At 43.3% G+C, this 16,240-nt stretch overlaps 1 protein-coding gene across 13 annotated transcripts in view; it reads right to left on the reverse strand.

The window, feature by feature from the left end:
• ERC1 (ELKS/RAB6-interacting/CAST family member 1) overlaps window positions 1-16,240 on the reverse strand; it is a 468,899-nt gene that overhangs the window by 289,269 nt on the left and 163,390 nt on the right. For all 13 annotated transcript variants that reach the window (XM_082255729.1, XM_082255727.1, XM_082255726.1 and 10 more), the window contains exon 5: window positions 3,564-3,719. In XM_082255729.1, the coding sequence (XP_082111855.1) occupies window positions 3,564-3,719 (156 nt within the window). The remainder of the gene's footprint in view (window positions 1-3,563; window positions 3,720-16,240) is intronic.

Below are 16,240 nucleotides of genomic sequence, written 5' to 3' on the forward strand. Positions count from 1 at the left end.
CACAAGCCGCTCTGTCTTTCTCCCTTCACAGGAGCGATCGTAGTGTGACTGGCGGACATCGAGTCCGCCGGTCACACGCACTGACTTGTCTGTGAACGAGCCTCGGCGGGCGCGCGCCCGCAATAGGCTCGCAAGTCAGTGACAGGCGAGTGACGTACCGATACGTCACTCTGCCTGGCCGGGGCTGACCGCCGCAGTATATAGTCGTGCGGCGGTCGGCAACCGGTTAACTGATAAACAGTATTATTGACAGAGTGCTGCTCCCATGTATGGGTAACCAAACCTGTCAAAGCAAGGATTTAAGAGTCAATAAATAAAATAAGAAAAATGTGCTGGAAAATTCCAGACCATGGAAAGGCTATGGTCCAAACAAGTGTGCAAACTGAAGGTGCAAGAAAATCTCAAGAGATGTTCTTTAAAGTGAATCTGTACCCAGATTATGTACACTAAAGTATTTTAACTGTTCTGAACAAACTGCAGGCACCCTCAAAAGTAAGTCCTCAGTCACCTCTGTAGCTATCAACACTGTGGAGAAATGTATCTACAAAGCTCAGATCAACAGAATCACTAAATTCTCAACTATTTCTTATAGAGAGCAAAACCTTTTCAGCCTGCCAGCCCTCCAAAGTAAACACGCAGCAGGTTATTCTAAGCTGCTAGAAATTGGCTGACCCATATTTGGGGATCTTTAAGAATTATTCTACATGCAGCTGGAGGGGTCATAGATGGTTTCTTTCAAAGCTCTTTTAAAGCTTAAGAATATGTACTGTAAATACTTTAATGTCCATAGTCTAGACACATACAGATGCATGTCATTTGTGGTGGTATTTAAAAAAAACCCCTAGGTCCATCATGGTAACATCATGTAAATCATTGGGTTCACTGCATGAACCTTGGTGCTATTCAGTTTAAATGGCAGTGACATCTCATCACAAACTACACCATACATTCAAAGCTTTCTAGAGCATTACCTTGAAAAAAAATGAATCAAATCCGTTTAACTGTATGTAGAGATGGGCTGCCTGATCATTTAAAATGAATGGGCTGCCTTAATGCAGCACACCTTAACACACAAAAAACTGGTGCATTAATGTAATGCAAAGTGTGGATGAGTTTAAAAGTATAGTTGTACAGTAAAAAAAAAAAAAAGTATGGCTTCCCTCTTAGCTAGTATACCAAAAAAAGAGCTCAGATACAGTGCGGTCTCCCATTATACCGCTTGGCTTTCCACTGCATGGAGCTTGTAGTCTATCCTGCGCAAGCGTCAAGTGTAAAATTTAATGTACACTGCTCAGAGGACTGCACAGCATCGAAGATCAGATTTTTGGTATACTATCATACTTTAAACACTAAAACACATTTAAAGACTAATTCATCTTTTTTTTTTTTTTTTTATGTTTAATGGGCATTATTAAAATCATTATAGAAGGTAAATAGGATATTTGTACCCACAAAAAAATCCCCATTTTGGAGTTCAATGAGGGACATAGGATGTCTTTAACCTTTGAGATATACTGCTGCCTACAGGATTAGACATCAGCAAACTAAAAACTCCAGCCCAGGACAACTCCTCCTACTACTAATAGTATGCCTAACTTTTGTAACAAAGCATTATCGAGAGCATAATCATAAAAACAGAAAGGTAAGATGTATGTTGGTGGGAAGTGAAAGTACTGTGAGTAAAATATCCCACTGAGGCACATAGGAAGTCGTTAACCTTAGGGAAATCCAAAAGCAGTCCAAGTGAGGGGCAGGCAACACAGCAAAAAAGAAGAATCAATAACAGGCTCAAAAAACATACTGCCTACAATTCAAGGAGCTGCCTGAAGGACCTTACATCTGGAGCAAACATCGGATGAGGCTGTATGGTCCTCCAAGGAGAATTTTGAGAACGTGTAAACAGGAGGCCAGGTTGCAGTCTTTTTTAAAATCTGAGAAAGAGACGCACGATGGCGAAAAGCCTTAGAACGCCCAGATATCCAAACAGGACTTTGAGAATGGAACAGGCTGTAAGATCAGGGGAGAACAGGATCCCAGGCTGCATATACCGTTTCCCTGAAAATAAGCCCTACCCTGAAAATAAGACCTAGCGTGATTTTTGAGGATGGCTGCAATATAAGCCCTACCCTGAAAATAAACCCTAGTTAAAATCCCTGTAAAAACATGTAATCCATTTTGTAAAAAGATTATATAATGTGCAGTGTGTCTGTTTGTAACTTTATTGGGAAAAATACCTTAATTACACAATAAAGTTACAAATGGAGACTCCCTGGACATTATATAATCTTTTTACAAAACAGATTGCATGATTTTTTAATGATTTTAACCAAGGTTTATTTTTGAGATTACAGAATGTTATAATGCTGACTCCTGAGCTGACGGGAAGAGGAGGGACACAAAACCTTTTTAAAAAATATTTTATTGTTTTCTTTCAGGTTTTTTTTAAAACCTAGAAAGGGGTAAATGACACAGCACAAGGACTGTGCTGTCTATCATGCTAGGATCAGGATATAGATTTCTCTTTTTTTTTAGGGTTACAACCACTTTAAGATTGTCCTTATACATACCGTAAATAAATAAAACATCCCCTGAAAATAAGCCCTAGTGTGCTTTTTGTAGCCAAAATTAATATAAGACCCGGTCTTATTTTCGGGGAAACACGGTATTGGTGCAATTTGAATGAACACTACAAGCAGCCCCAGAACTGTTAGCAGAATGTGAGCTAAGGGAACCCAGTACAGAGGGACTACCCCCCCCCCCATCTCTAAAATCAGATTTGTTGTGATTGGTTTGCAGCAATGCAAGTGCTCAGGGTAAGAGGCAGGACCTCGGATATTCACGAAACCCAGAGAGGTGGTAGTAGATGAGGGTTAGATGGCAGAAGGTGACCAAAGACAGAAAGAACAGATCAAATATTGAAGTTCCATGTGGTTCTTTGAAGCAAGAGCATCTATATAAAGATGCTATACGGCAGTAAAGAGAACTTCCCCTCACCCCTCTTCTGCACCATTCAGCTCCCAGAGTGAGTCAATAATGTCCTGTAAAACCTCCAATCACAAATGATACAGGTCTGAGGTGTGGCCATGTGACAAGATTTAACTAACCAGCAAACACCAGAACTGTCACATGAGAGAAAAAGGGTTGTGTCAAATGCTTTTCCGTACCCAGGAAATACAGGTGACAAGTCTGAACTGTAAAGCGTAATGAAAAGCTGCCGTGGAGTGAGGGGGAAGGGAGACGAGACATAAAACGTAAATCTATTAATTTGACCATTACATGTTTGATTTAAAACTGCAGATAGGCAGGAAAAAGCAGTAAAAACAGAAATGCAGATGAGATCTAAAATCTGTGCAACAGAACCTCTACACAACATGAAAACTTTTGGCCTGAAGTTCCTTATTCTAAGTCTAGCATTTTGGTGGTGGAGGTGTTTTATGATTCAACTCTAGAGAAGCAAAAACACTACAGGTTAGTCATTAAAGCTGCAGACACCAATGACCCTTTTTTTAACAACAGTATTCATTGAGGACGACATTCTACAGCTCTGTGCGGAGCTAGATTACCTTGTTCTTCATGAACTTGGAGTGACTGCGATAGACCTCCATTTGTTTTATCTCCTCCTCCCGCTCTTCAGTAGTCAAGGCTCCGTTGCACTTTAACATTTGGATCTCCTCCTCCATATCCCTCAGACCTCGCTCCATTGATGTGATCTTAGAGTCCTACGGGGAAACAATGCCATGACTACGAATTTCCAGAGTGGCTTATACTAATCTATTAGACCGCTAGGACTAGCTAAAGCTAAAAGGGAACACCTAACCAAATTAAGGACAATCTGATGGCAGAATTGGCAACGGAAAACGTTCAACAGTGTACATTTTCACCTTCTTGTATACTAAAAAAAAAAAAAACTCTACATTGCATAGTGACCTAGACCAATGCATCACAAAGAGAATGTCCTGGAGCACTGGGGTACACGTCCTCACTGCAGGTGAATCTGGGAACAACTGGGGAAGTACAAGTAGGACAATAATATGGCATAAGTTCACTCTGTCATCAGTTAAGAGTGGTTGTTACAAGAAGGTGAAAGTTTTAATCAGAAGATGGGATGGGTCTTCTTTGCAAGCCCAGTTAATAGACTCTCAATCCAAAATAGTCAAAGTTGTAAGCCCAAACAGGAAGAAACTCACTAGATTTCTGGCAGATCAGGTATTTTTCTGCACTTGCAGCATTGTGAAAGGAAAACAATGTGAGGAAATATGGATATATTGAAATGTACTAAATATGTGTTGTATTTTTTTGCCCAGACATACATTTGACTATCAAAGAACGGAGAAATACATCTTTACTGCAATAGGACTTGTTGATCCTGCCAGAATGCAGTTGCCCTGTTGAGGTGACAACACTGATGCACCATCATCAAAACTGCCATCAATATTAGTACCCTCACACTTGCAAACCTCTGCTGGACCACAGGCATAAATGTGAACGCAGCCAAGATTACCATGTTCTTCCAGATGTATTATCTACCCTTAACCCTTCTAAGGGGAAACCAAGTGTAGATTACTGTCTCCACGTCACAGCACAGTGACAAATAAGCGCCGCTGTAACCTACCGTGTTAGGCTGAACGTGCCTTGAAATAGTGGAGCTGCCTCTCAGATAAGCGACAGATTCAGGCTTTTTTTGGATGCATGAAAAATGAAATGGTAAATGAAGTTTTGAAAGCATAACTTTTACTTAAAGGGTAACTCCACTTTCGTGGGGAAAAAAATATCAAAGAAAAAAACAATATAACGTATACAATTGCGGCACAAATCATATTGTAATTGAATGTTATTAAAAATTACCCTTCCTTTTCAATCTGCAGCTGTGGAAAATTCATCCCCACCAAACTGCTCAATGTCTTAATGGAGCAGGCTTTGTGCACAGGGGCAAAGCCATAAAAAAGGGTCACATTAACATTACCCTTCACTGGAAACACCTTAACTCCATACATTTGGAGGGGGTGTCCACATGCTTTTGGCAATACAGTGTATCTTTATCTCTCCAAGATTGTCTCGAGAGACCCTCTGAGGCAAGTCAGTATGCCAATATCAACTTCAAACCCAGGGCTTTGGGAGGCCTTCACTAGTCAAGGTGGCTCAGCGAGATGCAAGGACAGAGGCTACTCTGTAGTCAGAGAGTAACGTGTAATTGAGCTCCCCCCTCCCAACTCTCACAGCATTATGTATATACATGCAGGGGCCGCAAATTTACATAGGTCAGCCTTACATTTCTGTCCCAAGCACAGGTCGGCTTTAAAGCTGAATTGGAGGCAGATACAAAACACGCACCTTAAGGCCTCATGTACACTGCAACTTGTAAAACGGACGTTTTTGAGCAGTTGGGTGTTTTTTTCAGAAGCCCCTGAACCCACCTCAATGTTATCTTATCTGTCCATGTACACTGGGTCGTTTACAGTCATTTAGAGGCAGTTGAGTTCAGTGTCGTTCTTTGGAAAGCAATTATTTGCATTCAGGATGTTCAGAACGTGTGTTTACCAACGTTTCAAACGCAAAAACGTGACCGAACGCGATCACCCGCGATTAGCGCTCACGTTTTTCCATTTTAAAGGGGAATCATTTTTTGACCTCTAGAAACAGTTCTGAGGGCAAACGCCCGCTAAACGCGGCTGCAAACGCGGCTGCAAACGCGACACAACTGAGGTTTTAAACGTCCTTTAAATTCCAGCGTTCAAGGGACTTTTTAAAACGTCCCGTGTACATGCAGCCTAAAGCAACTTTGCAATTATCAATAATCATTGTATTTTGTAAATGCAAAAGTATAAGTACCTATGGTGATTGTGCTGCCAGTGATGGGGCGTCACCATCTCAAAGCTTCATTAATCTAGATTTCTCATAAAATAAAGATAAAAGGCACAACATACAAACGCAAAGCCTTTGGCAAGATTGTATCTGATTACAGACAGTCGCCACGTGTTCTTCAATGCCCACAATTTTCCAGCATGTCAGTAATTGTTCCTTGTGAATCCAGGTATGAAACTCTAATTACATAATTTGCTAAACTGCCTCAGAGGACAATAGAATAGAGGAAGACACCCTCAAATTTAAGTTACTTTAAAAGAAAAATTTGTTCCATCGAGGATCACCATACTCGTAATACAATTTCTTTAATTTTATTCACTGTGTAAGCTACAAAAACAATTCACTACACTCTCTAGATTGTACTTGAAAATTTGTGGGACTTTATTGAACAAAGTGCAGTAATCTACTTTGACCATTCTGGTTGGATGCCGTAGATTATTTCCGCATTTCCCTTACAGAATAGGCATTTATATTGATACGAACACTATTCTTAGTGATAGAGATACCTACAAAGTCTTAAAGAACAATCCCACGATTAAATATAAAGAAGAGTTACAGGTTTTGGTTAATCACACCTTTGATAAGGGCATCTTGAAGGAAAAGGAGAAACTTTTTCTCGTTCCTCTAGCCCCCAGATTACCAGTAATGTACTTTCTCCCCAAAGTGCACAAAAATCCAGTTAAAACTCCTGGTCGCCCCATCATTAGTGGGATTGACTCCCTTTGTTGCCGTATTGGAAAATACATAGATGAATTTCTCCAGCCACTAGTGTCACAAATGCCTTCCTATCTTAAGGACACCACCCGTTCTTAATATCATCAAAGATATTACCTGGAAGGAGGGTATGATTGGGACCACGGCCGACGTAATGTCTTTGTACACTATCATCCCCCACCATTTGGGGAGTGAGGCTGTACAACATTACCTCAATACTCTTAGTGGCCTTCATGAGGAACAAATTAGTTTCATTTTTAAATATTTAAAATTTTGCCATGACACATGGCCAATTTTTTTTGGTTTAACAATATCTACTATTTGCAATGTCGTGGCGTGGCCATGGGGGCAAAGTTTGCCCCCAGCCTGGCCAATCTATTTATGGCCAGGTGGGAGGAGGATGTCGTCTACAGGGACCGACTGCCCCAGCTGGTTCTGTGGCGTAGGTACATAGACGACATCCTCCTCCTTTGGGATGGAGATCAGGGCTCTCTCGATTCCTTTATGTCCACTCTTAATGTTAATGACAGAGAAATTAAACTGGACTGTACCAGTAGCACCACGAACATTAGCTTTTTGGATTTGAACCTGACTGTCGATGGAGATAGGCTGGTTACATCTACATATTTCAAAAAGACAGACCGTAACAGCTTTATCCCAGTGGACAGCTGTCACCACAAATCTTGGTTACAGGCTGTCCCTAAGGGACAGTTTATGAGACTGCGACGAAACTGTATCCATCTGGATGGTTTCCTCTCGCAGGCCTCACAATTAAAGAACAAGTTCTTGGATAGAGGTTACCAACCAGACTCTTTGGACAAAACCATTAGAGAGATGGCTGATATGGAAAGATCAACCCTGTTGGCCCCACGTGTTAGAACTAATGGTGATAACAAAGCTTTTAAAAATTGCTTTGTCACATCATTTAGTACGCAACATTATGAGATCAAAAAAATTATGCAGAAACATTGGGCTGTAATTAAAAACGACCGGGTTTTGGGCCCGGCCCTCCCGGAGCGGCCCAATGTTATCTTTAGAGGAGCCCCCTCTTTGCGGCACCAGGTGGCCCACAATGTCATTGAAAGGCCACGGAAACCTTTATTCTTTCCAGAACTGAAGGGCTTCTACCCCTGTAAGAGATGTAACATCTGTTCTCTTAATGCTTTCAAGGGTAGAAAGATAGTAAAAATTAGGTCTCAAATCACTGGAAGAGAGTACCCTATCAATTCCTTTATTACTTGCTCGACACCGAATGTTGTCTACATGCTCCAGTGTAAATGTGGAAAACAATACATCGGGCGCACTTTGCGCACCATGAAAATACGCATGGGGGAGCATGTGGCCAACATTCGAAAGGGCTTTCCCGGCCATAGTGTGTCGAAGCATTTTGATTTGTGCCACCACAAAAATCCTCGTAATACCTTATTTGTGGCATTTGATCATTTTGTTCCTAATTGGCAAGGAGCCAACGCCAAGAGAGAATTATCTCACGCTGAGACACGCTGGATTTATATTTTAAAAACATATGTTCCGTTTGGACTTAATGTCGAATGGGACATTAATTGTTTTATTAATAACAGCTGATTTTAACTAGTTGGGGAGATATACATAGTTTTTAGATCATGTTTTTTACTATATGGTCTTTGTATATATGTCTTTTATATTTATCACGATTACTGTTCCTTTAGAGATTATACATATTTTTATGTCCCCCTTTCTTTTGGCTAACCTATAGGGGTGTTAACACTCCTTTAGATTTGATTTTATCCAGTATGCTATTAGAATATTTAGTATTGTACACCTTTTGTTTTTATGTGAGTATATATTATCAGTTTTTCACTGTTTTTAAATGGTTTTAGTAACTCTTTTTGATTCCATTCAACCTTTGTGGGTTTTACATGCCGGGTTGGGAGTGCCGCAATATGCACCGTGTCCCGTGTATTCTTTGCTATTGTTAATATCTCTCATCTGTAACGGCTTCTTCTACCACTAGATGGAGCCCTATGGTAATGGCTAATTTCATATATTTTTAATAATAGAGTGCATCATGGGTTAAGTCCAAGGTGCATATCACGCTGATATAATAAGTTGATCATTTAATTCTTGCATTGTAATTCCTAGTCCATTTAGTTTGTGATCAACGAAGGCTATTCACAAGGTTTACCACTTCCGCCCTCACGGGCCGCTGTGCAGTTGCGTCATTTCCGCCCTTAGCAGTCATTGATTGGCTGCAGAAGCGGAAGTGCCGGACACATAGGGGATTTATTGGCGTGACTGTGGTGCCCGGTAACCACGCCCCGACGTCACATCTGACGAAACCGGTCGGGCGGTTCCGGACACCACGCTTGTCACACCCCTCCTGACGCCGGCTCATCTCACTACCGCGGGACACCGCGATTTATGATGTCTGCTTGTTTTTGTTCTATGTTATGTGAGTATAACTTTTAATAAACTTTGAGTGATCAGTTTTGCTGGATTACGCTATGGTCTCCTTCCTCCTTCCTTTCCATTTGGGTTGCCACTAATATCGGAGCTATTATAAGCTATACCATGGCTGCTTGTTATACCCTGGAGAGCCAAGAAGTCGCTGGAGATGACCCATGTCCATTTTCTGTGGAGGAAAGAGTCCATCCTGAGTGGTTTGGTCTCAAGTCTGATTGACCTGTCCATTAAGTTGGGGGTCCATTCTTTTTGGTAAGCAGCCACCTTTATCCATTAATCACGGGTGTTTTCTTTCTGCTCACCATATCCTGGGACCTCACCTTCTTTTTTGGACTTTCTGCTCTCCACTCCAGATCCATGTTTTGGGATTCATGATTTTCATGGACGTTTATTTTGACCTTATGTGACTTCACTGCACTAATGTTTTTTGGAATATAGTCATTATTGTTACTATCTAGCGCTGCACTATTTGATACATATACTTATATTGATACAACAACCCTTGCTTGTTTAACGCAAGGAGATTGCTACTGCTTTCTTAAGGCACCTGGGCGTTTTTTAGCTCGTAAAATGCTCATCTCTGAGGTCTTAAAACGCCCAACAAGCAAAATCCCATTCATTTCAATGGCCCCTGTTCCTATATAAGCGTTTTGTCGCCTGAAGCAAACCGCCTAAAGCTCAAAAAAGTACATTAGCTTCTTTTTTTGGCAGATTACAAGCATTTTTGTTAGCGGTCAATGCCAGACTCCAAACACCTGCAAAAAAAAGCCTGAAGAACGCCTAAAAAAACGCCTGAAAATGATACGTTCAGGTGTGAATGGAGCCTTGCTATACAGCTTATTGTCCTCCAAAAACATATAAAGTGTTAAATGAATATTATAAATATTATAAAAGTTAAAGCAGAACAAGCCTAAACTTTACAGGAAATGAAGCTGTCATCTTAGCCTCTGATTTGCAATTGTCATGATGTTAGATCACATGATTAGTTATGACAGTTCGGTTGAGCATAAGCAACTGTGACAGTTTTCATTCATGGCATACCTTGAATGTAAACCGTTAAATCGATGAGTTCAGTCCTGCATTAAAGTGTATGTTGAGGCAAAACTTTTTATTTTAGTTTTAGAATGGGGAAGGGTTAGAACCCCTGTTGTGTTTTTTACTGCTATCTAGGGCTCTGTTAAAATGATTTTTCACTTCCTGTCCCCCTGACAATGTTTTACTAGACAGAACGTGAGGGAAACTCTGCAACAGCAGCACAGACAGAAATAAAAATGGATTTTTGTAAAATCTTACCGTAAAATCCTTTTCTCTTAGCTCATCGACAGACGTAGTCCTCGGTGATACACCACCTTCGGGTTATGTTACCTCCGCAGGAGCAGGACTAGACAGGAAATTAAAAAGCTCTGGCCACACCCTAGGGGCAGTCCCAGAGGGTATATCCTCTCTCTCTCTGCCTCAGCAAATCAGTTATGTGAAAAAGCAGTGCTTAGAGAATTTAACCCAACCCAACTCCAAAACAGAGGGGCGGGGACTACGTCTGTCGATGCGCTAAGAGAAAAGGATTTTACGGTAAGATTTTACAAAAATCCATTTTTCTCTAGCGCTCATCGACAGACGTAGTCCTCGGTGATACACCACCTTCGGGACGTCCCAGAGCAGTATCACAACTGAGGGGTGGGAAAATGGAAATCAAATCCCAATCTAGAAGGCCCAACCGGTGTCAACTAGAAGTTTACAATGCTCATCCTTAATGATGAGACTCAACCAAAAAAAGAGAAAACAAATTTTTTTTTTTTTTTTTTTTCAAACAGAAAAAAACCCTCGAGGTAGACCACCGGTCTCCTCAAATTGCGGCCTGCAAAACCTTGCGGCCAAATGAGGCATCCGCCGATGCCGTCACATCAATTTTATAGAATTTTGTAAAGGTATGTACCGACGACCAGGTGGCCGCCTTACATACCTGGACCACTGACGCCTGATGGCGAAAGGCCCAGGAAGTACTGAGCGCTCGAGTGGAGTGCGCCCTAACAGGGAACGGAGGACTCTGACCCTTAATAGAATAAGCCTGTACCACCGTTTGTCTAATCCATTTGGCAATGGTCGCGGCAGATGCAGGCAAACCCTTTCTGGGGCCATCCGTGATCACAAAAAGTGAATCCGTCTTACGGAATGATTCCGTAGCTTTCAGGTATACCCTGATTGCCCGAACCACATCTAAGGAATGCAACGCATGTTCCCGATGATGCTTGGGCTGAGGACACAAGGAAGGTAGTACAATATCTTCATTCAGATGAAAATCTGAAACCACCTTGGGAAGAAAAGATGGCTTAGGATGAAGTACTACCTTATCCCTATGAATCACTAGGTATGGTGACTGGCATGATAATGCAGCCAGTTCTGACACCCTGCGAGCAGAAGTAATAGCCACCAAGAAGGCCACCTTCTGGGATAGAGTAAGCAAGGGAATCTCCCTGATGTTTTCAAAGGGAGGTTTCTGTAGAACCGACAAAACCAAATTAAGATCCCAGGGCGGTAAGGGCGCGCGGACTGGAGGAGCCAGGTGCCGCACCCCCTGGATGAAATTCCGCACCAAGGATTTGGTAGCTAAAGGCTTCTGAAAGAAGATTGCTAATGCTGAAACTTGACCCTTGATGGTGCTCAAGGCTAGCTTCTGCTCAACCCCTTGTTGCAAAAAGGCCAATATTCGAGTCACCGAATAGGTACGTGGAGGAAATCCTAAAGATTCGCACCACGCAATATAAGTCTTCCATGTGTGATAATAGACTTTGCTGGAAGTCGCTTTCCTTGCTTTAATAAGGGTAGGAATGACTGAAGTAGACAAACCTCTGTCCTTCAGTACTTGGGTCTCAATGGCCAGGCCATTAAAACCAGCGACTGTAAAGCACGAAGGTAAATTGGTCCTTGAGACCACAGACACTCCCTGAGACGAAGTTCCCACGGAACGTCTGCGACTAACATGTCCAATCGGCCAGGCCGGCTTGAGGAGGCCAGCCTAGAATTTCTAGGACCACTGGCGCTGATTGGATCTGAACCAGGCGTCCCTAGAGCTATCTGGCCCCGACCATCCGAGAAAGTCTGGTCGTTTTCTGTTCCCACACATTTATCAGATACCTGATAGTTATCAGGAAAGGTGATCTTTTCTGGTTGAACCTCAGGGACCGAAGTCACCCGACTAGAGGCTACTTGGCCTATCTGGTCAACCAGATCCGATTCCTGTGAGGTATCGGGACTAATCTTAGGAAAAGGTAAAGGAAAAGATCTTTTCAGGGAACGGTAACTACCGCTTCCTGTGGTATTTAAATGTTGGAAGGGAAGAATCGCACCGGTAGTAGTGGTTGATGCTCGATCTAATGTCCTGAATACCGGTGAAAACGTCCCCCCACCCTGAACCCGGGTGGGGGCGCACCTTCAGGCTGTGTACTCCTTTGCTTCGGGTTTGGCTGGGTTGGTCCCCTTCTTGAACCCTCCTGGAGGAGTCTTGCCTTTCCCGCTAGTACCAGCCGGGGGCCCTTTATGGGCGGTAAAGAAAGGTCCTCGCTTGTTGCGAGGTCCCTTAGCTTTTGCAGCCTGTGGCAAAAAAGTGCTCTTGCCCCCAGTGGCATCCTTAATGATTTCATCTAGGTTGGCTCCAAATAGACGATTCCCCTGAAAGGGGAGATTGGTCAAGGTCTTTTTGGAACCTAGGTCAGCTGACCAGCATTTTAACCACAGCACACGTCTGAGGATCACTGCTAACTTAGATGCATGCCCTAATAGGGGAGTAGTGTCCAAGGCTGCGTCACAGATAAACCGTAGCCCTTGTATGATCTGTTCCATCAAATCAGATGTCTCCTGGGGAATATCTTTTCCCCTAAGATCTTGGCGTACCATTTTCGCCCATTCCGTAAGTGTCTGGGAAACTAGACCAATAACGATTACTGGTCTAAATGCTGACCCTATCAGAGAAAAGATAGTGCGGGACTCTGCTTCTATCTTTCGATCCACCGGATCCTTAAAGGACGAAGTGTCCTCCACTGGAATAACCGTGGCTTTATTCAGCCTGGAAATAGGCGGATCCACGACTGGTGGTACCGTCCATTTCTTAATGATGGATTCCTCAAACGGATAGCGTCTAGCAATACGCTTGGAAATAGTAAAGGTACGTTTAGAATGCTCCCATTCTCCTTTAATCTGATTACCAAAACATTTAGGTACAGGAAAAGCCTTCGCCGTCTTGATGGGCTTATTAGTCCCAAAAGGCCTCTCTGTTTCAGTTGCCTCTGCCGGTAAAGCCTGAAGTTTTAAGGTTTCTTGCACTGCCACAACTAGTGCGTCCACCAATGCTTCTTCCTGAATTATAGCAAGAGAAGAAGCGTCCTCCTCACTGTCTGAGGGGGCTTTACCTGGGATAACAGCCCTTGCAGAGGAACCTGCAACTGCCGTGACCATCTCTGAATCTGAGTCAGAGGTGTCAGATGGTATAGGGGTAGGCGGGGGTCGCTTCCTTGACCCCCGTCCCTGACAGGCCGCCTCCACCCGAGCCACCATAGACTCCAAAATTGCTGTAAATGACTCTATACTCTGTGCACCGGCGGGTCCCGAGGCCCCCTCGAGGGAAACAGGTGGGGGAATATGTGTGGCAGGGTCCATAATAACTCCAGTTAATTCCTGGATAATATAATTCAAAAGTAAAGAAAAAAACTTTTTTTTTTTTTTTTTTTTCTTTTCTGACCCCCAGCGCCACAAAAAAGCCCCTTAGTGTTACCTGCTTAGGGATCCCTATCGATCGAGAGAGAGAGAGATAGACCCCCAGGCTCACCACTTGATGCTCAGAGTTAAACTGCAACAGCTTACAGCGCTGTCTTGACAAACAGGAAGTCTTTTGGCTGGCTGCCCAGGAAGAAAGGAGGCGGCTCCGCCCCTCTGCACGCATTCCGGCGCCTCCCCCAAGCTCCACGAGGTGTAGGATCACCTCAAACATGGCCGCCCCCATGCTGGAGACACGAGGCTACGCCAAAATGGCGGCTCGTGCGATCCAGCAAAAAAAATGGCGGCGGCCTAAACTGAATAGCGGTGTGCTGCAGGGCACACAACACTCTCTCTGCATGGGGATATGGCGTGGTTGGCGGTACCGGCCCTGGCGGACCGCGTGGCCGTTCGGGAGGCCTGCTAATAGCTGGAGATCTGATTTGGAAGGCAGTCTACATGTCCGTGGCTTCTGACTGGTAGGTAGCTTATACTTAACCCATAAGATTCCCAGAATGCCACAGATTACATCTTTAAAACATGTATACAATAGATTGTTAGCTCCCAAGCCAAGCCTCCTGGCTTTTGCACACATAAATCACACTCAAAGTAGGAGGATTTGTGACATGTTATAGGATAGAAAGGACTCTTTCTTACCATACAGAGAGGGGCCCGCGTTCACCACAAAACCCGTCAGGGAAAAAGGGGGAACATACTACTCACCATACCGGAACCAGGCGGGCACCAACTCCTGACAGTACCCCTCTCCACCGGGGCGGGAGGGCTGTCGACCGATACGGACGCCGTGACTCATGGTCTTTGGCGTTTCGGCGAGACGTTTAACTCGCGTGGACAGTCCTTTAATGGGACTTTGTCGCGGCCGACCCAGCGCGGAGCTATGGCCTGCACGCGCTCGTAGGCTGAACTGGGGTGACCACCGGATCTCAACATCCAGCCCGTCGCCCAGTTCAGCTTTCTTGCTTGAAGATCTCACAGGAACACTGGAGAAAAAAGCTGTCTAAAAAAATCCTTTAAGAAAAAATTCTTGCCAGGACCTAGGATCCCAGCAAGGTGTCTAGGTCCTTACTCCTAACTAGACAGAAAATAACTGATTTGCTGAGGCAGAGAGAGAGAGGATATACCCTCTGGGACTGCCCCTAGGGTGTGGCCAGAGCTTTTTAATTTCCTGTCTAGTCCTGCTCCTGCGGAGGTAACATAACCCGAAGGTGGTGTATCACCGAGGACTACGTCTGTCGATGAGCGCTAGAGAAAAAATATTTAAATATTAGAACAAGAGGATACTAGGGTTTTGATTCTATCTTCATCCCTGTTGAGGATTTATACTCACTTTCTATTAAGTGAAACAGTTGTCACTGGGACAAGAAGCGAGCATAAATGTCCTTTAAAGTGCAACTAAAAGGCAGTATAAGTCTGTTTAGCTATTTACCAAAAAAATTAAAAAATGTCCTAAATTTAACTTTTTAGCTTGCAATTGAATCTAAATATGTAGTTCATCCTTAGCTTTGTGTGCCCTTGCAAAAGAATCCTAATATGGATATAAAGAGGAGTTATCCAGAGCAGTGTTTATTTTTTCAGTCAAAGCACCCTTTAGGAATTATGGAAAATCTTGAGGCACCCTTAAAAAATTATGAACAAGGCACTCCATTCTAAAATGTAAAAACGATTCTAATAGTTTTACACAATGCAGCAACATCCACACCTAGGACACCCAACGTTAGAGGTGATTTATTCTTCCAAAGCAAATACACTTTTCCAAATTAGTACTGACTAGTATTCCAATGTTTCTCTTCTCTCTCAGTTTTTCTCCATCGCTCAGCTAATGTGACCCCAATGCTGATGGATAGGGCAGGGGAGGGTCAAACAAGGGTGCTCTGCAGACGACTGACATCCTTCTTATCAACTGATGATGCCATTAGTTGTTAGGACGTCGGCAGCTAAAAGGTTGAAGTGTTGCACAATGAAAACCTGTGGCTTTGTGTAGCTAAAAGGTAGGCTTCATCCATAAACCGGCTTGTATACAGTTTCATTGCAAATTTTAGGCAATTTGCAAAGGCACCCCTGAAGAAACCTCAAGGCACCCTGGTTGAAAAAGGTTGATCCAGAGTTGGCATATTTTTTCTGAGTGTTGTGCCAAGCTGCTGCGTCTCCCATAGTACACTACATCTCACTATATACAGAAGGTGGCTGGAAATAGGCTTTACAATTACTGCCAAGGGCTTGTTACTCCACATTCACTTCCAATTACAGACATGCCAACTGCGATATAATTTCGCCCTAATTTGGAATTGTGAAACGTAAAGGGCGAAAAAATACCAATTTGTATGGAGGTGCAGCTGTGCCAACACTCTATGAGACAAGTAGAGCCGCAAACAAGCAGATGCCAGGATCAATGGCACATAGCGCATGTGCTTCCCTGGTTTGAGGCTGTGGGCCACATCAGAGAGCTCTGCAGGGC

This window comes from Pelophylax lessonae (assembly GCF_965119305.1).
Source record: "Pelophylax lessonae genome assembly, chromosome: 4".
Lineage (NCBI taxonomy): Eukaryota > Metazoa > Chordata > Amphibia > Anura > Ranidae > Pelophylax > Pelophylax lessonae.